General features: G+C 43.7%; 1 protein-coding gene across 1 annotated transcript in view; it reads left to right on the top strand.

Annotated features, from left to right (window-relative positions):
- Window positions 1-26,330, top strand: part of LOC140992068 (CLIP-associating protein 1-B-like) — a 40,930-nt gene extending 14,600 nt beyond the window's left edge. Inside the window, exons 9-39 of the mRNA XM_073462304.1 lie at window positions 2,079-2,219; window positions 2,370-2,446; window positions 2,530-2,622; window positions 2,706-2,851; window positions 2,939-3,074; window positions 3,309-3,379; window positions 4,173-4,232; window positions 5,394-5,471; window positions 5,555-5,722; window positions 6,443-6,489; window positions 6,836-7,036; window positions 9,657-9,752; window positions 9,861-10,049; window positions 10,612-10,716; window positions 13,107-13,204; window positions 13,534-13,557; window positions 14,347-14,594; window positions 14,772-14,835; window positions 15,154-15,317; window positions 15,687-15,909; window positions 16,033-16,128; window positions 17,182-17,334; window positions 17,558-17,664; window positions 19,979-20,126; window positions 20,226-20,448; window positions 20,529-20,582; window positions 20,811-21,013; window positions 21,094-21,222; window positions 21,296-21,502; window positions 21,583-21,699; window positions 22,159-26,330. Coding sequence (XP_073318405.1) covers window positions 2,079-2,219; window positions 2,370-2,446; window positions 2,530-2,622; window positions 2,706-2,851; window positions 2,939-3,074; window positions 3,309-3,379; window positions 4,173-4,232; window positions 5,394-5,471; window positions 5,555-5,722; window positions 6,443-6,489; window positions 6,836-7,036; window positions 9,657-9,752; window positions 9,861-10,049; window positions 10,612-10,716; window positions 13,107-13,204; window positions 13,534-13,557; window positions 14,347-14,594; window positions 14,772-14,835; window positions 15,154-15,317; window positions 15,687-15,909; window positions 16,033-16,128; window positions 17,182-17,334; window positions 17,558-17,664; window positions 19,979-20,126; window positions 20,226-20,448; window positions 20,529-20,582; window positions 20,811-21,013; window positions 21,094-21,222; window positions 21,296-21,502; window positions 21,583-21,699; window positions 22,159-22,242 — 3,950 coding nt within the window. The 3' untranslated portion in view covers window positions 22,243-26,330. The remainder of the gene's footprint in view (window positions 1-2,078; window positions 2,220-2,369; window positions 2,447-2,529; window positions 2,623-2,705; window positions 2,852-2,938; window positions 3,075-3,308; window positions 3,380-4,172; window positions 4,233-5,393; window positions 5,472-5,554; window positions 5,723-6,442; window positions 6,490-6,835; window positions 7,037-9,656; window positions 9,753-9,860; window positions 10,050-10,611; window positions 10,717-13,106; window positions 13,205-13,533; window positions 13,558-14,346; window positions 14,595-14,771; window positions 14,836-15,153; window positions 15,318-15,686; window positions 15,910-16,032; window positions 16,129-17,181; window positions 17,335-17,557; window positions 17,665-19,978; window positions 20,127-20,225; window positions 20,449-20,528; window positions 20,583-20,810; window positions 21,014-21,093; window positions 21,223-21,295; window positions 21,503-21,582; window positions 21,700-22,158) is intronic.
- The last annotated feature ends 671 nt before the right edge of the window (window positions 26,331-27,001 follow it).

The raw sequence follows: 27,001 nt of genomic DNA, 5'->3' as shown, positions 1-27,001 counted from the left end.
TCTTGTATTTAAGTGACAGTATTCCAAAACAGTAAAATGCATCTTCTGCCGTCATCTGTTCATTTCCCAAAACCTCAAACTATTCCTTTCAGATTTACAACGACAAGTCGAGCATTAATAACATTTATTATTAAAACTCATGCGGCGGGTGTTATGTAAGTAAGAACACACGCTTTATCACGCTAGATATCTGGTAGCGTTAGCCCTCTCAGCTCACGTATGATCAGATCAGATTCAGTGATTGATCAGTGATGGTCCTTATGGATACAGCAGATATGTTTTATCAGCGTTTACTGTTTCTACCTGATATTTAGACGCACATCGTCGAGTTTAAAGGGATTTCCTCCTGAGCTACGAGCTCTTTTCCCCTCCTGTTGTGTCATGTTGATGCTAATGTGTTGAAGCCTCGGTGACAGGTGTGTTTTCCTTCACACACACACACACAACACTCACACATACACACAACACTCACACACACACACAGTCACCTTGTGTTGATATTGAGGCGTTGTTGTCGCTTTGACGAGGAAAAAACTGCAACCTGATGGCACATGACGGATGTGTTGGCTGAGTGCCCTGTGTGTGTGTGTGTGTGTGTGTGTGTGTGTGTGTGTGTGTGTGTGTGTGTGTGTGTGTGTGTGTGTGTGTGTGCGTGAACTCTGAATAATGAAAGAGGATTGATTGCTGGCCGTGCAGATTCCTGCGCTCTGGGGGGCTCACGTGGCGCTCGCTTGTCCACCACCAGGAGACGTTTTCACAGGGCGCGGCCTCAGACGAAAAACAAAAGATTGTCAGCGTTGTGTTTTTATTTACTGAGCCATTAAAAGATCATATTCAACAGTTACATCAGTAAAAATGTGGTCCTGAAAACGGCCATTCTGTGGAGTTCATATGTATTTTGACAGAACGACTGAAAGAAACACGTTTAATGTGGCCGACAACAAGAAACACTGCTGCCACCAGTGTGACCGAGTGTCTCGATGGCTTTTTCAGGGCCGATACCGATTATTAGAAATCATGGAGAGAATGAAAACAGATATTTGGGACTGATATTCAACCCAACCACCACTGAGTCCGGTTCTGCTCGAGGCTTCTGCCTGTTAAAGGCAGTTTTTTCTCTCCACTGTCACCAGGTGCTGCTCATGTTGGGTCTCTGTCAATAAATGAATCAAGGAGTTTGGTTCAGACCTGCTCTGTTCAGAAAGTGTCATGAGATGACTTTTGTTGTGAATTGGCGCTTTACAAATAAGGATTGATTGGTTGGTTGGTTGATTGATTGGTTGATTGATTGATTGATTGATTGATTGATATTCATTTGCATTAATGATGAAAATCTTTGTGTCAAAATTTCGAACAACCAGTGAAGAAATAAAGGTAAAAATGTACTCAAGTACTGTTCTTAACTTTCAGGTATTTTACTTGAGTATTTCCATGTTCTACTTCCTCTCCACTACATTTATTTAATCAATTCAGTTACCAGCTACTTTACAGATTCAGATTATTTAGTGTTTATTGGCTATTAATTGTGACGTGTTTTACATTTTTTTCAGAATTCAGACTTTTTTTTATATGATTATCCAGAAAAGCAGCAAATCCTCACACTGTGTGGATGATCGGTTCTTCTGCTCAATAAGTGACTGAAATGATTTGTAACCTGAACGACTGATTGTCTCAGCATTAATGAAAACCTAAACAAACACATCATTCACCTCTGTACCATGTCTGAATCCCTCTGCAGGGATGAAGAGTGAAGGTATGAGTCGGTCAGAAATGACTGTGTCCTCAGACTGTGTGTTTTGTTCTCCTGTGGTCACTCGAGGCTTCTCACTGGGAACACTGGACTGATTGTTGAGTTTATTGTCGGGACATTGTGTCTGTGAGCCTCCTCGCCGTCATCAGCTCGTTATGTTGGTGATGCAGGAATGTGAGTTATGTCCTCTGTATCGCTCTCTGCTGAACGTCAGCGAAAAGTTAAAATGCAGAAATGTCAGAGTCCGCCTGCCGTCTCCACATCAGCAGGGACGTTTTCTTTGTGCCCGTTGTTCAGTCGTTTCTCCTTTCCGCTCTTCCTCCTCCAGACAAGAACTTCGAGGACGATGACTCGGTGGACGGCGGCCGCTCCTCGTCCTCATCCAAAGGAGCCTCGCTGTCCGGGAGGAAGACGGTGAGCATGGGTTCATTCCGACGTCCCGCCTCCGCCTCCAGCGCCAAGTCTGCAGGTCAGAGCTCACACCGACCGACACCTTAATGTTCAAACAGCAAATATGACATTCTGTACACGTAGACTGAACCCTCAAGTAAACAGAATGATGAATGGATGAATGAAAGTAAGGATTTCCTCTCATGTTGTGCCGTGGTGTCGTCTGCAGGGAGGGATGGATCTGTTGCTGGAGCTGTGGATGAGGAGGACTTCATCCAGGCCTTCGAGGATGTTCCCACAGTGCAGGTACGGAGCCTCGTTCATCCCACATTTCAACATAAACTTGTTCTGCTCATAATCTTCTGGTCCTTCCTGTTCTCGCCCACCAGATCTACTCCAACAGGGAGGTAGAGGAGGCCATGACGAAGATTCGAGACGTGCTGTCCGATGATAAGAAGGACTGGGAGCTCCGAGTGGCGGCTGTAAGACTTCCTCTGTCGTCTCTGTTCGATCATCAGTTAGGTGAGAATGTTTGTTGATCGCTGCTCTCCTCCTGTCCATCCAGCTGAAGAAGGTGCGTTCGCTGCTGCTGGCCGGCGCCGCTGAGTTCGACGGGTTTCTGCAGCAGCTGCGGCTCATGGAGGCGGCGTTCAAACTGTCCGCCAAAGACCTCCGCTCGCAGGTGGTGAGGGAGGCCTGCATCACTCTGGGGTGAGACACGACAGTCAGAGGAGAAAACTGATGATTCAAAACGATAAGTTGTCAGAAAACATCATCATTGTCTGATGTTCCCTGCAGCCACCTGTCGTCGGTGCTCGGCAGTCGCTTCGACCACGCGGCGGAGGCCACCATGCCCATCCTCCTCAACCTGGTCCCCAACAGTGCCAAAGTCATGGCCACCTCCGGCATGGCCGCCATCCGCCTCATCCTCAGAGTGCGTACCGGCAGCTTCCTGTCCTGATTTCACTGTTCACGAGGCGGCGTTATAACGATGTTAGCTCCCAGTTACAACTGGAAAGAATTCACAGGCAAATGGGATTAAAAGATGAAATCACATGACCGTTTTTATTGTGACCACAGAGGAAGAAGAGTCCGCGCTCTGTCTCAGTGCTGAAGAAAGAAACGTCTGTTTAAACCTTGTTCTGACTCCACTTTGTGTGTTTTGCAGCACACACACTTCCCTCGTCTCATCCCCATCATCACCAGCAACTGTGCGTCCAAATCTGTGGCCGTCAGGAGGTGAGGCACACACACACACACACACACACACACACACACACGTTTTATTTGTTTTATTCATGTATTTCTGTTTTTTTTACAATTGTTTCAATTTATTGTATTTTATTTACTTATTGTTTTTCATTATATTATTCTTAATTCCTTTTTTTATTTGATTAATGTTTTATATATAATTTATTATATGTACTTCATTTAATATTATTTAATTCTACTTTCTAGTTAATATTATATATTTATTTCTATCTTTGATCATCGATTTTATTTCATTTTATTTTTTGAATTATTATTTAAAAATATTTCTTTTGTGTTTATTTTAATTTTATATTTAATTTGATAAATATTATTTTATTCTGTTTTTTATTTTAAATGTCTAATTTTATTTTTTATTTAATGGAACTTATTTATTTCTACTTTTGATTTTTTTGTTTATGTTGATATGTTTTATTTCATTTATATTTTTTATTTTGATGCATTCATTTTTTAATTTAATTCTTTTTTATATTTATTTTATCTTAAATGTTTTCAAACATTTTTATTTAACATCATATATTTGTTATATTTGTTTGTTTTCTATTTTATTTATGCATTTTAATGTTATTTATATATTATTTAAATGATTTTATTAAAATGTTATTATTACATTTTTATTATTTAGATTTTGAAAATTTTATTATATTTACTTTACTTTATAACTAATGATACTAATGATATAATAAAATAATCGTACTCTGGATGTTTTCTTTAGTCTGTGTTCAGATTTGAATGATTTCTATTTTGATGCTTTTGTCTTCAGGCGCTGCTTCGAGTTCTTGGATCTGCTGCTGCGGGAGTGGCAGACGGGCTCTCTGGAGAGGTGACCAAACCAAACACTTTTTAATAATACATGAAAATATGACGTTCATCTCACGCTCAACGATTTTACAAAAACAAAAACAAATGGTTGTATTTTGAACTGAAATAAGCAGATATTTGTACAGTAAGTATAAAACGTTGGCTCGTGAATGGCTTAAAGCACTACTCGCCACCTTGTCAGGAAATGTGACACCGGCCGGGTCAGGGTCGGTCTCAGCAGTTTCCATGGCGATGCCAGGAGGGATCTCTGTCTGCCTCCAAAAAGCCTCATTGTGTTTCCGCCCGGCTGCTTCCTGCCGAGGGTGAAACCCGAGCTGATCCCAGTACCAGGGGAGCTCTCTGGTTCTCATCGATCACTGATCCTAAACATCACACGAGTACAAATCCAGCTCAGATTTATCAAGAAAGAAAGCAGCTGTGACATCCGCACACGTTAATACAAAATACAGATGGATATGAATTATTTTTGATGGGATTGTGTATTGTTTTGGTATCGAGACACGGATCAAAACATTTGAAATTATAAAACCTGAAATAAAACAGCTTTAATCAACGAAATGAGCTCATTAAAGTCTCCAAACAGTAACATCAGAGTGACATCAGAGTGACATCAGAGTGACATCAGAGTGACATCAGCATCCTAACGTGTCGATTAATGGAGCTGTAAAAGCCCAAAGTGATAGTTCACCTCATGGACTGCAGAGCAGATGGCATATTCATGACTCACATGAGGTCAAAGGCTGCGTTCACATCACGATACAGATGGAAATACTAAAGGTACAGTTCAAAAAACAAAACTCCATGTAAACTTTGCAGATTAAGCTGTTAGCACTTCCTGTTTGCACTGTACTCATGGATGTACAGACAACTATTGCTGGATTACTGTGATACTGAAGAAAACTTGTGATTTTTCTCAGGCAAGTTCTGCACATGTGAGGCGCCTCTTTGTTTTGAGGATTTCTAGTAGCTGGGGACTTATTTTAAAATGTAAAAAACAACCATAAAAACCATAAACCGTGGCTCCATACAGCCCATCGGGTTTAATCCAAGTCTCACGAAGCCCCAAGATCGTTATTTACACCCTCTACGCTCAGTAAAGCACCGACTTCATACTCCTGTTCCTCTGACTTTTGAGTAATGAACTTCTTTTTTGTCCTCGTAGACATGGAACAGTTTTAATGGAGACTATAAAGAAAGGGATCCACGATGCCGATGCTGAGGCTCGCTCCGTGGCCAGGAAGTACGTCACCACATCATTTTACTCCTGAACATTAAGGTGTAAGACCACAAATGTCCTGATGGTGTTTCTTTTCGCCGTTGCAGGTGTTACTGGAGTTTCCACAGTCACTTCCGTCGGGAGGCGGAGCAGCTCTTCCAGGGCCTGGAGTCGTCCTATCAGAAAGCTCTGCAGGCTCACCTGAGGAGCGGAGACAGTCTGATGTCACTGCCCGCCTCCGATCGCTCCTCCTCGTCCTCGCAGGAGAGCCTCAAGTGAGACGCTTCCTCCTATAACCTGTAGTCAGTTCAGCAGACGCCATTATCCCTCTACAGGAGATCCTAAGATGGCCGCCGTTTGATTGACAGCTCATTTAAGCAGATTTGAGCTTCTATGACCGGCCTAGAGCCTACAACAGCCAATGAGTGACCCACTCTCTCGTCTTTCTCCTCTCTCCTGAGCCAATCACACACCAGCCTCCAGATGATTGATGCGTCATGTAGCCAATGAGATTTCAGATCCAGTAATAAAAAGTTAATATCAGCTGTCAGATCAGCTGAACATCAGTGTTATACAAATCTTCAGCGATTCATTCAGTGGAAGCTCAAAACATCTGATGATGAAATGTGTCTAAAAATATCTTCATTACATCATGTTTCTGCAGCTCTCCTAACAATACTCTCACCACCGATCATAAAATAAGACTTCACACGTCTCCAGTGTCTCTTCATGTTAATATATTCTGTGTGTCTGAGCTCAGCTTTGATCTTTGTGCCGTTTCTCTGGATAAAAAGCTCCATGTGGCTGTTTTGTGTCATGTTATTCTGCAGCAGCAGTGAAGGAGATGTACATATATATATCTGTGTATAAAATGAATGAATATGCCAGTAAATGCACCAATAATATTACAATTAAGTTCAGGTATTAATTAACACATTGTAGTATTTATAGTTTGGTGGTTAACAGACGATTTTCTCTTGTTTTTGTCTCCTCAGTCGACCTCTGTCTGTTAAAAACACCTTTGGAAGCAGCACGACGAGATGTAAGTTCACGTCACTCTTTACTTCACCTGTAAATGTTGTGAGGAGGTAAAATCCTCGTGATATCCAAACTGATGAGATGAGACGAGGAAATATGATTCAGGACGTCCTTTACTTTGAAGGTTGAAGCCTCAATTTGTGAAACGTTCCTTTGAAAGCAGTTTAAAAGATTTTCCTACCATTTGATGAGCTTGAATTTTTAAGATTCAGTTGCTTTGTTTATGATTTTTTTTCAAGAAAACTGGTCCCAGAATATCAGATCAATGTTTGTGATCACGAGAGTCAGAGAACTAAGAGCTGTTAAACTGCTGTGTCACGCCGCTCTCCTCTCTGTTGGACGTCCTCCAGCCAAAGCTGCCCACACCAGGACGCCTGCCGCAGCCTCGTCTCCAGGCTCCCTCCAGCGCTCTCGCAGCGACGTGGACGTCAACGCTGCGGCCACCGCCACGGCCCGCACCAGGATGCCCACCGTGCCCTCTGCGGTGGCGGCGGCGGCGGGGCCCTTCAGCTCGGCCTCGGCTCTTCCCCCCGGATCCTACGCTTCACTGGGTGAGGAAGACCACATTTAAAACCATCGTGTGTCACCTTCAAATGACTTTTACGAGCTTATAGTGACGTTTTCTGACTTATTTGGATTTGACCTGACCTGGGAAAGTTCTGAGTTCGTGTGGAAGATTGGAAAAAGTATTGTTTTACGATTGACTCTGAAACTCATGATGGAAACATTTAAAACGACACCCAAATCCAAAAATGTCTTCAGTAGTTTTATTTCTTCAGTGAGCATCCGGATCTTATGACTGGATTCAGAAGATCAAAGTGGTTTTTATTATTTAATTTATATGTTGGACACTTAATTCAATCACTGTGGAAGCACTTCTTCCTGTAAATAAAGCCAGTAGCTGTGGTTACATCCACAATATTTCTTAGCAATTCCAATTTTACTGTTTACATGGACGCTAAATTAAATGATCAAATGAAAACCAAAGCCTTTAATCTGAATTAATGTTTTTTGACATGTGCAAAGTGGTTCCAACATTGTGAAGCGATTAATCTGCTGATAAGCCACAGGCGTCTTTAAAGTGACAGATTTTTGAATGGAATTTGGCTAAGGCTGCAAGACTTCATCATGATTTCACAAAAACTGTTCTGACAGACATGAAACTTGATAAACACTTGACATATGTATATTTTATTAACACTGACATGTCAGAATTCAAAACAATATGTAAGCACATCTTTCCTGGTGTGAAGCCGCTTCCCTCGAGCCTGCTGTGCCAAAGGTCCATTTAAAAATGTCATGATTTAATATTTCTTTGCTGTAAATGTACATATACACATGGAACAGTTTGTAAAACATGCATTTGCGATACAACATGAAATGTTTGTAAATTCGGCATCTACCCTTTTGACAAAACTACAGTTATTTAGACAAAATTCAACGGTTAGACGTGCTTTTATAAGTGGTCCTGGAGACCCATTATAAAAGTGATATTTAATTGTAAAGTGATATTTCTTCTACGCTGAATTTAAGGTCTTAGAGTGGTATTGTCACGTTAAAGAGTCTCCATGTGTGTCTCTGATCGGGTCTCATCCGATTGAGGCGTTTTTATTCTGATAATTAGTGGAATATCAGGCTCACAGTCTCCCGATCACCTCTTTCTCAAGCATCTCCAAATCTTAACCTCTTGACCCGTGACCCTTGTTGTGTCTCTCCTGGGCTCGCCCCCCTCACCCACCCGTCAGACGGCTCGTCGTCTGTAAACGCAGATGGTAAGCTGTGTGTGTGTCTCCATATGTGGACAGGGGAATGATGCTCCTCCTCCTGCTCCTCCTCCTCCTCCTCCTCCTCCTCCTCCTCCTCCTCCTCCTCCTCCTCCTCCTCCTCCTCCTCCTCCTCGGTGTGTGTTTGACCCCCATCAGTACTGTAATGGTGCTCATCTGTGATGGAGCTGTCAATGCATGGACTGTCTATGCATGGTGAACTGTAACGTCTCTGTTACACGTGAAAATCTATTTAATCGTGTTGGTTAAAACTATTTTGAAACGAGTGCAGGTGAGTGAAATTAAAGGATTTTGACTTTTTGTTCGGATTTCTAATTCTGACATTTTTCTGACTTAAATTCTGAGATTAAAGTCAGAAAAACTTCTGCGGTGAATTACTAAATGTTCACACTTAGCATTAACATGTGTCTCAAGTGATCACTTCCTCCTCTGCTCTCTATGAAAAAAACCCACTGCATCACTGAGACAAACAGACACAATGTTTTATACATTAAGAAAGAAAGACATTTCTAGAAAGGCCCAAATAATGAAGAATCTGTCAGAGACGGTGTTTAACAAAGTGTATAAAGTTTCTCCTACTCAACAACTCACTAAATGAGGCGATTTTTAAAGGGAGTCTGGGCACTTTTCTGCACAGGCTTCAAAGAAGTAGCCTAAAATTTGATGTTTACCGCCAATAAAATGTTTCTTCTTTCATAAATTGAGTGTAAATGGTGAAATCAGTGTAAACAGTGTGTTCAAACAGCTGCTAAATGTTGGCAGGTCAGACTTTAGCACTTTAGACACAGAAGCAGACAGGCTGGTGCAGCCATGCTGCCACAAACTGACACTTTCTACAAGGAAACACAACTTACTGTTTTCATTTAATGCTGAATTTACAAGAAGGAGACAATGATTCAGAAATTGTTGTAGCTGTTTCACAAAGTTTGTTTAGTTTCTCCTCATGGAACAACTCTTAAAATCACTACATTTGTTAAGGGAGTCTGGTGATGTTGTGGTTGCTAGTTCAGGTTACAGATATATGTAACATTCCTGCATTAAATTGTCAACATCTATAACTTTGTTGCATATTTTGTGGAGTTGTGTACTTGCTGATGATTAGTTGTTAAAAAACAACAGTGCTTGTTTTTTGTTTCATGAAAATGTCTCTCAGGATGAAGTGACTTGTGTCTGTCTTTCGTCTCTCACTGTTCCCTGTTTCATATCTTCTGTCACGTTTCCCTCCTTACGATCTCAACTTTAATTTCTCTGTTCCTGCATGACAGAAGTGTAGAGAAGGTCAAAACCAGCTGCAGTCCTCATATTCAGTGTGTTTGAACTTGCCGTGAGTTTAAAGATGTTTTCTCTCTCTCACTCTTTCTCCTTCTCTGTTTTGTGTCGTCTGCAGGTCGAGTACGAACCAGGAGAACGAGCGCAGGAAACGGTCCGTCAGTGACCGACAGCCGGGGACGAAGCCGCGGGAAAGTCGTCTCTCAGTCTCAACGTGAGTAACTTTTATCCTCATGTTTGAGAAGAGTAGCATCAGGAAAAAAACCAGTCGAAATCATTTGTGAATGTTGAACTAACTAAAGTCCGTCCCTGTGTGTTTCAGCCGGCAGTAGGTCGGGTTCTCCTGGCCGACTGCTGAGCTCCACCTACGGCAGGATCCCGAGGCCGACCATGGGGACGGCAGCCGCCGCCGCCAACAGCACCTCCAGCACCATGACTGACAAGAGCCGACCCCGAGGACACCGCAGTCATGGCTGCAGCCGAGAGACCAGCCCCACCAGATCGAGCACAGGTGAGGTGGCTGTTCATTGACAACATGTTTTGCTGCTCACTTCAGCTAAACCTGTTGCTGTAGAAGCATTTGAGCCAATGACATCATCTTATAAAGTGGATTCTTGGAGCTTTTTTGTTGAAGTAATGTGATGTAACTATTTAGTCCTAAGTAAATACAACTTTATCTAAGAAATCTAAGAAACACAGACACAACCAGATCTACACTATGAGTTAACACAGAGGGATAATAACGCGTAAACTTAAAAGTAAAAGTGAAGTCTGAAGCGAGTTGTAAGTGTGATCTTTGTTCCTTTTTGGTACCGAGTTGATCAGATTTGCATGCACGTCCCAAACGACCGCAGTATTCCTGTTCCTCCTCCTCCTCACATTAACACTAACACTGTTCCTGCAGCCTCCCTCAGTCTCATCCTGTCTTCTCTCCTGCCTGACTAACCATCTCTGCAGAGCCTCAGCTGTGTCAGTGCTACGAGCTAAACTCTCCCCCTGCGCTGCTTACTGTCTGTCTGTCTGTCTGTCTGTCTGCCTGTCTCTCTGTCCGTCTGCCTGCTGCGCTCCTCTAGCCCGCAGCCGAATCCCCCGGCCCAGCATGAGTCAGGGCTGCAGCCGCGAAACCAGTCGCGAGAGCAGCCGCGACACCAGCCCCGCCAGGGGTTTCTCCCCCCTGGGTGAGTATGTTCCTGAAGATCCTCCAAAACCTCTTTTCCTTGCACACCAGAGCTCATAGAGGCAAGAAGAAGAACTCTTAAGGTGTGTTCAGACCAAACGCGAAGAGAAAAGTTTAATTGCGGGATTATTAGGGTTTTTTTTGTGTTACTCACACGGCACCCAGCTGCGTGAACTTCAATGTCTGGATGACTGCAGCGCTACCTGAGGCTGACCAGCGCCCACTTCACCTGTCCACCTGTCACAGCTGAGTGGCAGTTTTTTAATAGGCGTGTTATAATCAATAAATAGTAACTGTGACCAGCAGGTAGACGTAGACTGAATGAATCTGTCCTACCACATCGATATGAACCTAAAACAAAGAGATTTCTCTGTGATCTGACGCAATAAATGGATCAAAAGGACGCTGAAATATCATCATCATAATGCAGCCTTGTAAAAAGCCTGAGTTCGTGCTTCGTCAGTTCTGTCAGCCAGACGACAAGCAACAAACAAAACAACTTTTAAAATGCTTGTTCCCTGAATGGAGTTTGGATCGATCAGGACTATGCTGTGCTGAGACATTGTTCCATAACTTACCAGGTAGTCCGACTTCCTCATTCACTTTCCTCCACAGCAGCTCTTTATTTTTCCTGTCTCAGTACGAGTGGATGTGTGATCGTTCAGCTCTGGTGTCTGCAAATGGCCACGACGAGTGATTATCATCCTCTCCTCCACTGCTGTTCATGAATGTCCGGACATCAGCGATGTTGATGTCATGACGTCAGTGTGAATGTCACCACTGACGGGCTTTCATGACACAGCGTCACGCAAAATCCTCGCTTGAGTTCAATATCTTCAGCTCACGTGTGAATAATTTGCCTCGCGTTTGGTCTGAATGCCTCTTTAGACTATCATGTTGAAAAGTTAGTTTAAAGTCGTTTAAAGTTCAGAAAGTGCACAAAAAGGCTCGAAACACATAACTTTACATCAGCCCTCTCTTATCCTGCACATCTGTCTGCACAGATCACTGTTTCTCCTGCCTGATTCTCTGCATGCTCTTTTAAATGTCCAGATTCTTGTCTCCTCTATTGTACTAAACTTCTACTGAAGTGTGTGATGATGTAAAGAGTGCAGCTGAAATACCTTTTTCTGATATGATGATAGTAGTGTCGGTTCCTCAGTGAGACGGTGTTGTCTTTGACTCTTACGTCCTCCTGCAGTGACTCGTCGACACTCCCGGTCAACCAGCGCCCTGTCCTCTGCAGAGTGCTACTCAGGTGACCAGTGAGGTCTTCTCAGGAGGCAGATTCACTCAGTCAGCCAGATTAAACAGCAAAGTTCAGCAGCAAACATGTGTGTTAGCTGGCTGACTGAGTTCTCCTGCTGAGTGAAGCCTCATCCTGCATGGAACGACTCGAGTGGGAAACAACCAGCATTGAGTCTGCAGCTTTTAAGTAGAGCGGCACGGTTACTTTAAATATTATCAGCCGCGTGAAAAAGATCAAACTTTTGACAAAACAGCATTATAGTGAAGTAATCAGTGTTGTAAAACATACCCCTTCACTGCTGGACAGAAATGGATGCACAGAGGCAGTCATTCTAGTTTTCTCTGCATCGTGCCACCTTAGTTTTGAGTTTCAGCAGCTGCCACATCCGAAGTGTTGGTTGTTTTCCACTTTGGTTCACGTAAAGCAATTCATGGACACATAGAGGTCGAGACTGAACATCAGCCTGATGCTACATGTTGCTGTTATTAACGGGTCTAGAATAAGGAGGGTGGATTCGCCATTTTGTTTGTGTGTTTTTGCGATGCAGGACTTTTTAAACTTTTACTTTGCAGCTTCATGATGATTATTTTACGTCGCGCAAAAGACTCACGTGACATCTTTGTGTATTTCCGTGGTTTGATTTGCATCTTGTATTTATCGTGGTGGAGTCAACATGTTGCTGGCTGCTCTCTGCTCACATTTTGTTGCGTTCTCATCACCAGAAACACATTTGTTGCGGCTTTCTTTGCTGTTCTGTTAAAGTATTTCTTACAGTATATACTATTTGTTATGGATGCTATTGTTTTAAGGAAGCCCAACCTGAACTCTAATGTTATAAAATCCATCTTACACAGTTGAACTGGTTCTGGTCCCAGAATCCATAAAAACAGGACCAATACACTCGTCACTCCTAAATCTGATTGTCTTTTATTAATCTGACATTTTCTGTGCAACTCCTGACAGGAATTATAAATATAAAAATGTAAGAGTGAAGAGTGAATTGTGGTCCTCTTTATCATCATTCTTATTATTTAATCCATTTTATTGCCTGTTACCTCTGCACATTTGATTTCATCCCGTGTTCGTCATGGTACCACACTCCTCTCGACCTGCTGATGTGTGTTTGCCTTTTTCTTTTCCAGACCGTCTGTCCCATCAGGCTCGGATCTCGGCCTCCGTCAACGCCATGAGAATCCTCAACACCGGCACTGACGTCGAGGCAGCCGTCGCTGACGCTCTGGTGAGAACAGAAGCAGAAAAATATATGTTTTCTAGCCCTCGTGCAAAAAAATATAGTTTATAGTTTACAGAAAAACATGGTTGGTTACATTCTTCACATCATGTCAAGAAGTTTCTGCACCATTTTATAGAATAAGTCTGGTGACATTTTTAATATTTCTAGACAACAAACCACATAAAAAGACTTGAGTTTTGCTGTTTTTGATCTTTTTATGGGATTTGTGGTAAGAAAAACACCAGACTAATCCTTTAATATGAAACAAAAGTGAAGGATCTGTGATGTCGTTGAGCTCATGTGTCCTCTTTCTTCCTGGATTTTGTACATTTCAGCTCTTAGGAGACTCGAGGAGTAAGGTACAAAGAAAACTCACCTGTTGAACCGTCGTGTCACTGCATGCAGAGCATGAGCATTAAACATTAACTTCTGTATTCTGAACATGAAGAGTGAGCAGGTTGTTTTACTCATAGAAACTCTGACAGAAGATAACGGCAAACTAATCGACCGCTCAAGGTTTTTGGTAATTCAGAAAACTTCATGTTAGTAGCTGGTAATTACCACGAAACATTTAAAATGTCTTTGAAATTGACTCCACAATAATTACCTCAAGATTTATTTAAAATTACACCAGTTTAATTTATCATAATATTCTGCTTTTCTTCCAACAAGCAGTTAATAAAAATCTCCTCATTTCTGTAAAATATTTCCAGGAAACTTTGAACTAGTTTCTGCTTAACTTCTGCCAGTAACACCAATTTAATTTCCACCTTGTTTCTGACATTTCTGAGATGTTGCCTGGTGATAACAACCTACTTACCATGATACTTGCTGACCTGTTAAATGAAGTGTTACCTTTTATTATTAACTCGACAGGCTCGATGTATTACAGTTATTTAATCTTGTTCACAGGCGGTTGTTAGTTTGGTAAAAGCTGCTTGTGTGTCTCATGAAATCAGCACGTTAGCCTGAAGTGACAGGTGAAGAGCGACAGCATGAAATAACCTCATCCATCATCTCACATCATCAGAAGGCTGCATGAGTCAGACTGTAGCTGCATGGTAGATCTTCTGACGGCATGACAGTAGATAGAGGACAGAAGTGATTCAGTCCTGCCTCTAAACGCCGTCATCTCTCCCCTCGCTCAGCGGAGGCCGGTGAGGCGGCGCTTCGAGTCTCCGGGGATGTACTCTGACGACGACGCCAACAGCGACGCCTCCAGCGCCTGCTCCGAGCGCTCGTACAGCTCGCGCAACGGCGGCATGGCGCCGCACTACCTGCGTCAGACGGAGGACGTGGCCGAGGTGCTGAACCACTGCGCCAGCGCCAACTGGTCTGAGAGGAAGGAGGGGCTGCTGGGACTGCAGAACCTGCTCAAGAGCCAGAGGATGCTCAGGTGGCTTTGACACATACGCAGTTTTTTACACATTCCTTGAATAGTGTCTAAAAATGATGAGTGTCGTCGTCAATTTGTGACTGTTTGATAACTGTTTGATCAACTGTGAGCTGGTGGTTATCATGAGAGCATTGACTGACATGAAGTGATCGACCTTCTGCTTGTTTTGTCCGTCAGTCGTGTGGAGCTGAAGAGGCTTTGTGAGATCTTCACCAGGATGTTTGCAGACCCTCACAGCAAGGTGAGCTTCAGTAACAGACGGCAGCCTCACGTTGCTCCTGAACAAACCTTCAGTCTGTGCAGAGAGCTGCTGTTGGGATTCACTGCAGCTGCCGGTCCAAGAGTCGTTTGAATCACAGCTCACGTGTCTGAACTAACTGCAGGACAAACTAACAGTGTTTTCTTGTTGCATGCCTTCGTCGCTGCTCGCTGTGGACTCTAACAAACACCAGAGAGTAAGTGTTTACTCACCGTACTCACCGTCAGCTGTCCTGTCTCACCTCAGCAGCACCGACACAGACAGGATTCTGACTTTGGTCTGGTTTTCTTCCTGCGTCAGGTGTTCAGCATGTTCCTGGAGACTCTGGTGGACTTCATCACGCTGCACAGGGACGACCTGCAGGACTGGCTCTTTGTGCTGCTCACTCAGCTGCTCAAGAAGATGGGGGCCGACCTGCTGGGCTCCGTCCAGGCCAAAGTCCAGAAGGCGCTGGACGTCACCAGGTGGGATCAAATCTCTATATGCATCACTGAGACAATCGGACACCATGTTTTTACACAAAGAATGAAAGAATTTAATGTAGAATATTTGCTGAATTTACAAGAAGGTTCAAATAATGAAGACAGAGTTTCACAAAGTTTATAAAGTTTCTCCTCAGTTAGCAACTCTTAAAATCACAACATTTGTTAAGGGAGTCTGGTGATATTGTGGTTACTAGTTCAATGGTTTGGTTAGTTTTTCTTCTTCTTCTTCTCATTTGTCTTCTTTATCTCTAGAAGGTATCAGAATCAGGATTAATAACTCTGACACAGATTAATTAAATCCGTCTTCAGTGTGTCTGAGTCTCTCGTGTATTTCCTGCTCCCGTGCAGAGAGTCCTTCCCGTACGAGCAGCAGTTCAACATCCTGATGCGATTCATCGTGGATCAGACGCAGACGCCCAACCTGAAGGTGAAGGTGGCCATCCTGCGATACATCGAGGCGCTGGCCCGTCAGATGGACCCGGCCGACTTCGTCAACTCCAGCGAGACGCGCCTCGCCGTCTCACGCATCATCACCTGGACCACCGAGCCCAAGAGCTCCGACGTCCGTAAGGTAGGAGGACGAGGAGCTTCAGTGACTTCTCCTTTACGTTTCTTTACTTTTCTTCGTTTCATTTGTCTTGATTTTATTTGTTTTTTTTGTCCAATCGTCATTTCTCACTCACCACACCCCCAGACCCTTCATAACTGGGCAGGGGAGGATTTCTCAGGCCGAGCCAGCACCGTGGCCTCTCTGCCTGGAGAGGGCAACCTGGAGGAGAGGTGCAAGCAGGTAGAATCTCCATCAGACAGAGCAGCATGAGCTCCTCTAACCCGGCCTGAGAGACACTCAGAGACGCTGGGTGTGAAAACACTCAGATAACCCGACAGTGAGCGAGCTGTGTGGACGCTTTTCAACACTAACTGCTCTAAAACCGACTCTCAGGATCGTGCTTCATAACCTGACGTGTCTTTAGAGCGACGAGGATGGACTGAGGCAGCAGCCAGTTTTTAATTAACCTCCAGTCTGTGCATGAGTCTCACGAGACACGAGACACTAACTGTAACAAACGTGACGTTTCTTTTCCAGAAAGCCTTTAATGCCTGTCTTCTGTAAACCTTGACACATTTCTTGATGAAGTGAAAAAGGCTCGTTCTGAATTTCCTGAACTTTTCCTTTGAATTAATTTGAATGTTGAACACGTGCTGCATGTTCACTGCAACAAATACGCTTCATAACACGTCATCTCCTCTCAGATTTACCTACAAATGGAACTTCTCTGTCTCTTTTCTAAAAACAGAGTTGAAACTAAAGCGGCGTTTCCTGAGGATTTATTTCTCGAGTGGTTTGAACTTTAAAGCTGGTTGACCGGCGGTTATTCAGCTCACTCTCTGGTCCTTTTAGAGTGAAATCATGTCCAGAGAAACTTCTTTATTAAACATTGTTTCTCTGAGTTTTGGTGCACAGACGTGTGTTTCTATCACTGACTTTGATTAGTTAATGCGAGACGCTAGAGGTGAACAATGTGTGAGAGACAAACAAGACGAGTGGAAGAAAAACACGTAACAACAACACATTTATAAAGAGACATTTAAACAGTGAACAGCCGTCTGTGAAATTAATAAACATGTTGCTGATGAAAATGTTTCAAACTTTGAAATTATTCTCATCACTCTGTAAAAAACAAAGAAGATCACAGTTGTTGTGCTTTGAGAGGCTCCGGGAACGGTAACGACCGGAGATCAGGTTAAAGTAACATACCTGTGTGTGTGTGTGTGTTGTGTGTGTGTGTGTGTGTGTGTGTGTGTGTGTGTGTGTGTGTTGTGTGTGTGTGTGTGTGTGCAGGCGGCCCAGGTGGTTCTGATCGCCCTGTTTGAGCTCAACACTCCAGAGTTCACCATGCTGCTGGGCGCTCTGCCCAAAACCTTCCAGGACGGCACCACCAAGCTGCTGCACAACCACCTGAGGAACGCCAGCGCCAGCAGCGGCCTCGGCCTGGTAACACACGGCCTCTCACTTTAGTTAATTAGTCTGACATGAAATTAACCTGCAACTATTTTGAGATGGATTATGGAACTTCTTTGTGTTTTGGACATTTTAAGGATATTTTTCGCTCTATTCTGACGATGTACACGCTCAGAATATAAACAGTAGCAGATAATGGTGGATATGATGGTTGGTTGCAACCCCGAGGTCAGTGTTGTGTCTTGTTGTGTTTCAGGCGTCTCCCGGTAACTCTGCGGGCCGGACGCCTCCTCGTCAGCCCAGCAGCCGCAGCAGCCCGCTGACGTCACCCACCAACTGCTCCCACGGGGGGCTCTCACCCAGGTACCGGTCCAAAGAGTCCTGACACTCACTAACTAACATTTAAACATCAGCAGCTCATCCTCATCACAACCACACTCACACAGTCATCAAGTTGACACCTGCTCTCCATTAAAATTAGGCGTTTCACTTGAACAGCAGCTGATTTGCAGCTCATTCAGTTTTAATGACGACATGACGTCAGCGAACGTTTCACAGTTGAACTGTGACGTCTTTAAGTTCTTCCTGACTCACGCTGATTATTCATAAATACACTGATGACATGGAGTTTATTCTTCTATCTTCTAACTGAAGCTGCTGTAGAAGACGTTCACTGAAACTAAAATACTTCACTGACAAACGACCTGTTCTATGAGAAAATCTCCTTTATTCACGATGTTGTTGTTCATATTTTGAGTAATATGTTTATTTTTCGATCGATTTTTGATTCAGAATCAAATCGTGACTCACCTGCTGTCGACATTAACATCGATAGCGAGATAAACACCTGAGATTTGATTGTTAGAAAGAGACAAAACATTTTTCTTTAATAACCCGCGCCTGTAGTCTGAGCGCTAACCGTTAGCTTATTCATCAAACACCAGATGTCACAGCTCCATCATCGTCTCCACCCGCCTGTACTAACACTGACTGAGAACACTGCTTCTATTTATTTCACACTTTCTCTCACATCTCTATCTCCTCCTCTTCCTCCCCTCCCTCGCCTCCTCTTCCTCCCCGGCCGGTCGCAGTCGGCTGTGGGGTTGGAGCGCAGACGGGCTCTCCAAGTTCCCTCCTCCACCCTTCCCCTCCCCTCTTCCTCCGCCCGCCGCCCACTCCTCCCTCAAGGCAGTGCGGCGAGCTTACTCACCCAGGTAACCCCCCCCCCTCTCTTCCTCCTCCTCCTCCTGCTCCTCCTGCTCCTCCTCCTGCTCCTCCTCCTGCTCCTCCTCCCTGTTGTGAGGTTTCGCAGCAGACCTAAGATATAATTCAATACCACAGTTAACTCTCACATTTATTTCTGCATCGATAAATAAAAATGACTTTGTTTTAAATAAAACTTCTGTACTTCTGTGAAACCGTCTCATCAGTTGTCCATTCGTTTAGTTTCTGTTTTTACTCGACTGAAAAATGAAACGTGTCGTCACTTTGTCGTCGTCTCCGTGCTCGACTCACCTGTTTGTCTCGACCTCCGTCAGTTTGTCAACCTGCTCTGTGAAGGCCCCGACACACCAGGCCGGCCGTCGGCCATCGTCTGTGGATCCAGTTGTTACGCTGGGTCCTGACCCTTTGGCACTATTTGGGGTTGTTGGCAGGTTTGGGTACCGAAGTAGCGATTCACATTATATCAGTCGGTGCCAAACTTCAGTACGTTATAGAGAGAGAGACGGAGCACCAACATGCTGTTCACCTCAACATGCTCTCTTTGATTACAGAATCAATTTTATAGAATAAGCACTGAGCCCGTTAGCTCGATGCTAACACGAGATGGGGAATTCCCATTAGTGCGCTAACAGTTTAAAGCACATTTACAATGACACGTTTAACATAAACAACAACAACCAGCATTGAATTCCAGGTACCGGTATCGCTTCAAATCTGAACGGTACCCAACTCTAGTTGTCAGCAGCTTTTAAGCCAATATCTGACGTAAACCAGTGCCAGTATGTCTGTGACTGGCTGGTACGACACTGTTTGGGTTGGAGAGTAGTTTCCTCTCCTACGAGCCAGCAGGTTGTCAGCTGTCGTCTTTGTGTTGGACAGTTTTGTCTTCTTTGCTGCTCGTTCTTTGATGCCGGTGTGGTGTGTCTGGGCCCGGGTTCATCGCAGTGAGCAGAGAAAGTGGACTCCGACTCCACAGCTCTGCCTGTTTCCTAGTCATGGACCACATGTGTTGTAATGTGATGTTTCAGACTTCTGGGCCCAAAAATGACAAATAAGACCAAGAAGTGGAAATAAAAGCAGACCCGTCAGTGAGGATTGTGATTGGTCCGTGTCTAGGAAAGTGTCCTCGATCGTCACTCACAGACTTTAAACTAAAGCGGTGCTGATCCAGGACCATCAAATCACTGAACCTATAAATGAAGTCGTCTTGGATCACCACAGAAAAGCATCTGAAGTTCTTTAGTCCAAGATGGAGTCCGGTCGAGGCAGACGGCAGTACGGTCTCGACCTGCTCACTTTGAAAAGTGTTGAGATGAGTTTTGTTGTAAATTGGCACCTTACAAATAAAGATTGAAGGTTTTTCTTCAAAGACAATCAAAAGAATCAAACTAAGTCACAGATGTAAACTCGTCTCAGCTGCTCTCATGTGATTTTCTCTCCCTCGCCGCCGCAGCATGCTGGAGTACGACAGTGAAAACCTGAACTCAGAGGAGATCTACAGCTCTCTCCGCGGCGTCACCGAGGCCATCCAGAACTTCAGCTTCCGCAGCCAAGAAGACCTGATGGAGCCGCTGAGACGAGACGGCAAGAGGGACGGCATGGTGAGGAAAACAAGGAAATCAAGTTTAAAGTTTAAAATAACAGAGTTCTTGTGGCACTTTGATGTGTTTTTGACGACATGTTTCGATTTCGTCCTTCAGTCCGGCGTCGGGGCGTCCTCAGACTCTGGCGACGTGGTGGCCGGAGGTCGCACGGCCCTGGACAACAAGACGTCGCTGCTGAACACGCCGTCACCGCGCTCCTTCGCCGGCCCGCGCTTCCGAGACTACAACCCGTACAACTACACGGACAGCATCAGCACGCTGGACAAAGCCGGCCTGAAGGAGGCGCTGTACGAGGACGCTGTGGAGCAGCTGAGGGACGGTGAGACGGCGGCAGCTGGAAAGTTTTTACATTATTTGTTTGTCATGATTTGTCTTTAATCTGAGACGTTTTGTTCGCAGGCTGCCGACAAGAATGTGTCGAAAATAAGATCATGAACCCTAAAAGCTTCCCAGGTAAAGACACACAACTGATGACTTCGTTTCTACGTCTGTTTATCTTTGGTTGATTTAATGTGAGCTTCAGACTTTCCCACCGTCACACAGCCGTCCTGCAGCACTCAGAGCTGCTTTGGTTGAATTATGAGCAAAGTAACACAACATTAATCTCCGATCTGCCACACGAGTCTGGACAAAACCCCCTCAGATGATCTGAGAGTAAATTTATGTTCCTGATTTCCGCAGCCGGCCCCGCGGAGCAGCTGGAGCTGGTCGGGAGTCTCCTGAAGGAGCTCTCCCACAGCCAGGCGGGGGAGCGAGGCCCCGAGGAGAGACGGGGGACCCTGCTGGAGCTGCTGAAAGTGGCCCGAGAGGACAGCCTGGTGGTGTGGGAGGAACACTTCAAGACCATGCTGCTGCTGCTGCTCGAGACGCTGGGAGACAAAGACGTGAGGACAGAAAACGTTTGTGAGCGTCACATTTGTAGAAAAGTCTCTGACAGTCGTATTAACGGACTCCTCTCTCGCAGCACACGATCCGGGCGCTGGCCCTGCGAGTCCTGAAGGAGATCCTGAGGAACCAGCCGGCCCGCTTCAAGAACTACGCCGAGCTCACCATCATGAAGACGCTGGAGGCTCACAAAGACTCGCACAAGGAGGTGAGGATCATTCTCACGTCTCATTCACAGTCGTTTTTTCAGGTTTGATCCTACGTCTCGCTCTCGTCTCCAGGTGGTGCGCGCGGCGGAGGAGGCGGCCTCCACTCTGGCGTCCTCCATCCACCCGGAGCAGTGCATCAAAGTCCTCTGTCCCATCGTGCAGACGGCGGACTACCCCATCAACCTGGCCGCCATCAAGATGCAGACGAGGGCCATCGAACGCATCGCCAAGGAGCCGCTCCACCAGCTGCTGTCGGACATCATACCCGGACTCCTGCAGGTGAGACGCCGTCGGTGCTGCAGCAGTGTTGTCGGCAGAAAGTCGTCCAGTGTTTGACTCTGTATCGTCTGCTGCTGCAGGGCTACGACAACACGGAGAGCAGCGTGAGGAAGGCCAGCGTCTTCTGCCTGGTGGCGATCTACTCTGTGATCGGAGAGGAGCTGAAGCCTTACCTGGCTCAGCTCACCGGCAGCAAGGTACGCTCACTTCCTGTCAGCTGAGAGCAAAGACCCCAAAGAAAACAGATTTAGAGAAGAAGTAAGGAAATACAAAACTAATGAAGTGCAGGGACACAGATGAGTCACGAGGAGCAAGAACAGGACGACTGATCATCAGAATGAGACAAAGACAGGAAGTCATGACACATGAAAACTACAAAATAAAACAAGAAATGTGCCTTTCAGTTTAGTTGTTTCCTGTTTTTACTTCTTTGTATCAGAATAACATTTATTATTCTGAATATTATCATCCTGAGAATAATAAGGGAACATGTGCATGTAAACGCAGCCAGAGGCAGATTTAATCAGGAAGTGAGAATCCAGTTAGGAACGAGACAACGAGCCATGTGAACTCCATGAAACTGATGGTTGTCATGAAGCGTAGTGTTCGGGTGGAGCAGAGTCGAACCCTAACGTCGCTGCCGTCTCCTCCTACAGATGAAGCTGCTCAACCTGTACATCAAGAGAGCCCAGACCTCCACCAGCAACAGCAGCAGCTCCTCCGACATCTCCTCCTACTAACTCCCTCTTAGCTTCACCGCCTCCGTCACAGAAACCATTTCATTCCAGTCATGATTATGTGTCTCCTGTCGTCGAGATGATTCCTGTTTCTTGAGGAGCTCGTGCTTCGTGGCTCCAGGTTTCCGGACCATCCTCTTGAATCTAATGTTCCGGGCGGTCAGGTGATCCTTCCATACAGAACCAGGCGCTCCACCTGAACCGTCTCCCTTCACACTTTAGAGTCATGAGCCTTAAGACTTTATCTTCCATCCACGTACGATGGATGAGTGATGGTAGAAAACATTTTGTAGAGATCTCCTCCTCCTCCTCCGACTGTCTTTCACCGAGGTGATCCCGAGTCGACCTCTCTAAGTTATCCGTCTTCTTGAACTGAACACAGACCCGAGGTGAGTGTGGACCACGGAGAAGAGTGAGGAGAGGCCTGTGGCTCAGTATTTTATTCATTTTTAACCAACTTTTATTTCCTTTTGCTTTGACACATCAAACCTTATTGTATATTGAATGTAAAGCTTTGACAGGTTGTGCTCCTCCCTCCTGAACTACTGCCTCATTGTACCCGTTGGATCAATCTTAAAGTCGTTCTGAGCGTTTGATGAGTTTTAGAAAGTGGCACTAAAGTCTTGAAAAGGCTGAAGATGAATAAGTTAAAATAATGAGCTTTCATTAGTGACAACAAGCAGAATAACTCTGTTTCTCTTCCGCTGTCACACTCATTAATATAATAATAATGTGAAATCCACGTTCATGTCAGTTTACATCCAAGGATCATTTGGCTGGCCAATGATTTGAAGCACTACAGTGAGTCAAAGTTGTATTATGTAGGACCCGACCACCAGCAGAAGATATCAGAGATGATATTAAAATAGAGCAGATGAGCAAAAATCATTTTTAACGTGCGAAGAAAAGAAACCCGGTCCGTGTAACACTTCAACATGTCACTTCCTGTTTGTCAGGTTAATAGAAAATAAAGATTTTGAACTATTTTTTTCTACCTGGATTTTAAAAAAGCAAATTGAAACTACGAAGTGTTTTTACAAAGTGTAAAAAGTCGTACAGGAATTTAGTTGAATCAACTAATCTTTTGTCATTAACTCAACTTAAATATACAAGTTTTCTTCATTTCACGTTGATCCAACTTAAAATTTCTACCTTAAATTTTAACTACAAAATGTTTTTGCAATGTGAGTTCACTGCAGTAACAGAGCTGTTGTCTTAAAATGGGACCAAACACATTCACAATATCTCCTCATCAAACAGTTCGACAGCTCTTCAAATATTCCTCTAGTTTTTATGTCCACCGACACTTTGACTCATTAATGATATGATGATTAATGATGTTTCCCTGTTTTTCATTAAACAGTGTGAAGGATAGAGAACATGAGGGGCAAGTGACAACAATGTTTTCTACGTCTGATCTAAATTATTTTCTTTTCTGTTTATGACTTGAGAACTGGTGAGAAAAAGGTTTTTGCAGAATAATCTGTCAAAGTTCCTTAGCTTAGCATAAAGACTGTAAACCAAGGGAAACTGCTAGCGTGGTTCAGTCCAACAGTCACTGCACCGCCAAGTAATCATCCAGATAACAAAGGGTGATAAGAAGGTTGATATCATGGTAAAAGTGAAGCTACAACCAGTGAGCTTAGGGGGAAAAGAGTTGTGTGTGTGAAACTGAGTGAAACATTTCTTTAATTTTTTAATTAAAAAAAGGTTTTCAAGTCATAAACACAGAGAGAAGTCAAACCAGTTCAAAATCTTTCATTTTCGTTTGACACATATTAAAAATCAAACTGATGAGTGTTACATGGACCTAATGTTAAAATCAAACTGTGGATTTTTTAAAAATCATTTTCAAGGACTGAAAGTAGAAAAATAAGAATATGATGATTTTTAGAAAGATGAGATAAAACCACTGAAAGACAGACGTGATGTTTCTCTGCTGTCTGAAGGATGTGAAGCTGAAGGCCCGGTTCTCTGTGAACTGGGAGCTGACTGGTTTTAACGTCTGCTGTCGAGACTACTGTGATTTGTAGAGTTTCATTCCAAAATACTGAAGTATTTATGTCATATTACACTTAAAAAGTAATCTATAGGTCAAGACTGAGGTCTAAATGTCTCGAGAATAGTATCAGTGTTTTAATTTATGGCTGACAAACTGTTCATCTTGTGTTCTTGTTTTAAAGAGATGGTTTAATGAACTGTTCCGGGAAGAAACTCCTCCGTATCAGCTGTTCCTAAATCGAATGTAAGTCCACTCGGAGACTTCGACCGTTAAAATGTGAAATATTTTCAGCAAATGGGCCTAAATCTGACAGAAAGATCGACAATCTGAATGATGAGATGCTACTAAAAAAAAACAAAACTCGATGGATCGTAAAGTGCCGGCGTTAACGGAGAAAACGAACGAGTGTTTGATCTGTGGACATTAGCAATAAACTCTTTTCACGTCGAAGCACTGTAAATCTCCATCGTGTTCCTCCTTTGAGACGCTCTCGCTGGTCAATGTACAGAAGTGTCATTTTTTAAAGTATATTATAATAAAATGTTACTGCTGCTTATTAAAACACTAACAAACGCGCCTAATAACTCCAGCGTACGTACTGTATCTGAACGGTAAGGTGTGGGTACAGTTACTGACTGAACACTGAAATGTTTGAATCCTCTGACCGGTTGAACTTTCCTGGTGCTAAACTCCGCCCGCCTGGCGCACAAGGAAGGATCAAACAAACGCTACAGAGGACGTTGAAGTCGTGATGAAGGACGAGTTCGACATTTTGGGAAAAAAACTCTGCGATGATTTCTTGCTGAGAGTTAGATAATGGAAAATGAAGCCAAAGCCAGTTAGCTTAGCTTAGCATAAAGACTGGGAACAAATGGAAACTGCTAGCCTGGTTCTGTCCAAAAGTCAGTGAAATGGTCCAGATGATGAGATAAGAAGGTTGATGTCGTGGTAAAGATGAAGCTTCAACCAGTTAGCTTAGCTTAGCATAGCATAGCATAAAGACTGGACATAGAGGGGAGCTGCACCCAGCTAAGAAAATATTCCAGATGAGAAGATTGATACCTACCTGAGTAGATATGAAGCCAAAGGCAAGTTAGCTTAGCTTAGCATAAAGGATGGGAACAAACGGAAACAGCTAGCCTGGTTCTGCCTAAAAGTCACTGCACCCGGCCATGAAATCATCCAGATGTTGAATGATTGACGCCAGAGTAAAAATGAAGCTACAACCAGTTAGCTTAGCTTAGCATAAAGACTGAGAACAAAGGGAAACAGCTAGCCTGGTTCTGCCTAAAAGTCACTGCACCCGGCCAAGAAATAGTCCAAAAAAAAATGTGGGAAAAAATATTGAATGTCATCGAAAATTGGATCAAACAGTTAAGTGTGCAGGATAAAACAAACTCTCCAGTCTTAATGCTAAGCTAAATGGCTAGTGGCTGCAGCTTCACGTTGGTATCAGCTGACTCCCCAAAATAGCGACCTCCGTCTGTGCGACCCGAAGTGAAGGATGACGTTACTGAAGATCTTCTGGCCTTACTTCATCTCTTCAGACTCGATAACTCGGACTGTTAAATGTTCTGCACCGGCGCCCGTCGTCACTTTTCTCAGCGGTGAGACGTCGATCGGCGTTAAACTCTGGACCGAATGTTTCCTCCAGAACCAATGAAGTCGTCCACAGTGACCCAGTGTTAGCCCAGCGACTGAAACCTCCCTTTACTCTTTTTCTACATCTCAAACTTAAAGACTTCGTCCGCATGCGATCGAGCAGAAAACTCCAAAAGTTGAGAATGGGATTTAAAACCTGAATGTGTGCCTTTGGGTAAAGATTTCTGGCAATACACGCGGCGGTCCTGTGCGATACTAACCCGTACTAACACTACGATCAACGCGCTGCTTCTTCAGGTGGACGGACGAGGAGACGTGAGCAGTGCTGTACATAAGCTTCAGGCCTCTCACAGTGCATGGCTCCTGTTTATTAGTTTGATTTCATCCTCGACTATATTTATGTTTTATTTCCTGTATATATTTACATGTTTGGTTCTTTCACCTGTGATAGACTTTGCAGAACTTGAAATAAACTATCAGACTTCTATTCTCTTTGTCTTCGTCCTTTATTTACAACAATGAGGTCATTTTACTGTTTTTTCTAATCAAATGTATTTATTTATTTTACCTTTATTTAAACAAACTTTATTTAAATGGTAATTTAGATGTAATCTGGTTTAATGTTCAACAGAAATAAATAAAACTGAAGAGAACTTTATCAGGAACACACGAGAATCTTTACAACGTGCGTTTAAATGTGGATTTATAACATTTTTAATAGTTTAAGGCGACAATGTGAAATATTTTCTTCAATTATTTTTGATTTTCAATGGTGGAAAGTAACTAAATACATGTACTTAAGTATAAATTGTACTTAACATGAGTATTTCTAGTTTATGTCACATGACAGATTTTGGCTTGTGACGACTTTAAGATCATTTAAATTTAAAGCTCAGACCATCAAATATTTTACAACATCAAACATTTACAGACGTTTTACAGACGAGTGAGTACTTTTACTTCAGACACCAGTTACATTTGACACTCGACACATTTAATAAATCCCTCGAAGCTGCCGACAACCTTTAATTATTAATTAATGATCTGATGTGTCAGTGATTTAATCCTGATGTGTGTTTTTCTGAAGCGTCTTTGAGTTTCTTGAAAAGTTAAATGTATTGTTGTTGTTGTATTTGTGGAGCTTCCTGTATTTGTATC

This window comes from Pagrus major, chromosome 24 (genome assembly GCF_040436345.1).
Source record: "Pagrus major chromosome 24, Pma_NU_1.0".
NCBI classification, from domain to species: domain Eukaryota; kingdom Metazoa; phylum Chordata; class Actinopteri; order Spariformes; family Sparidae; genus Pagrus; species Pagrus major.
The sequence above is the reverse complement of the archived record's forward strand: the minus strand, read 5'-3'. Positions and strand labels throughout refer to the sequence as shown.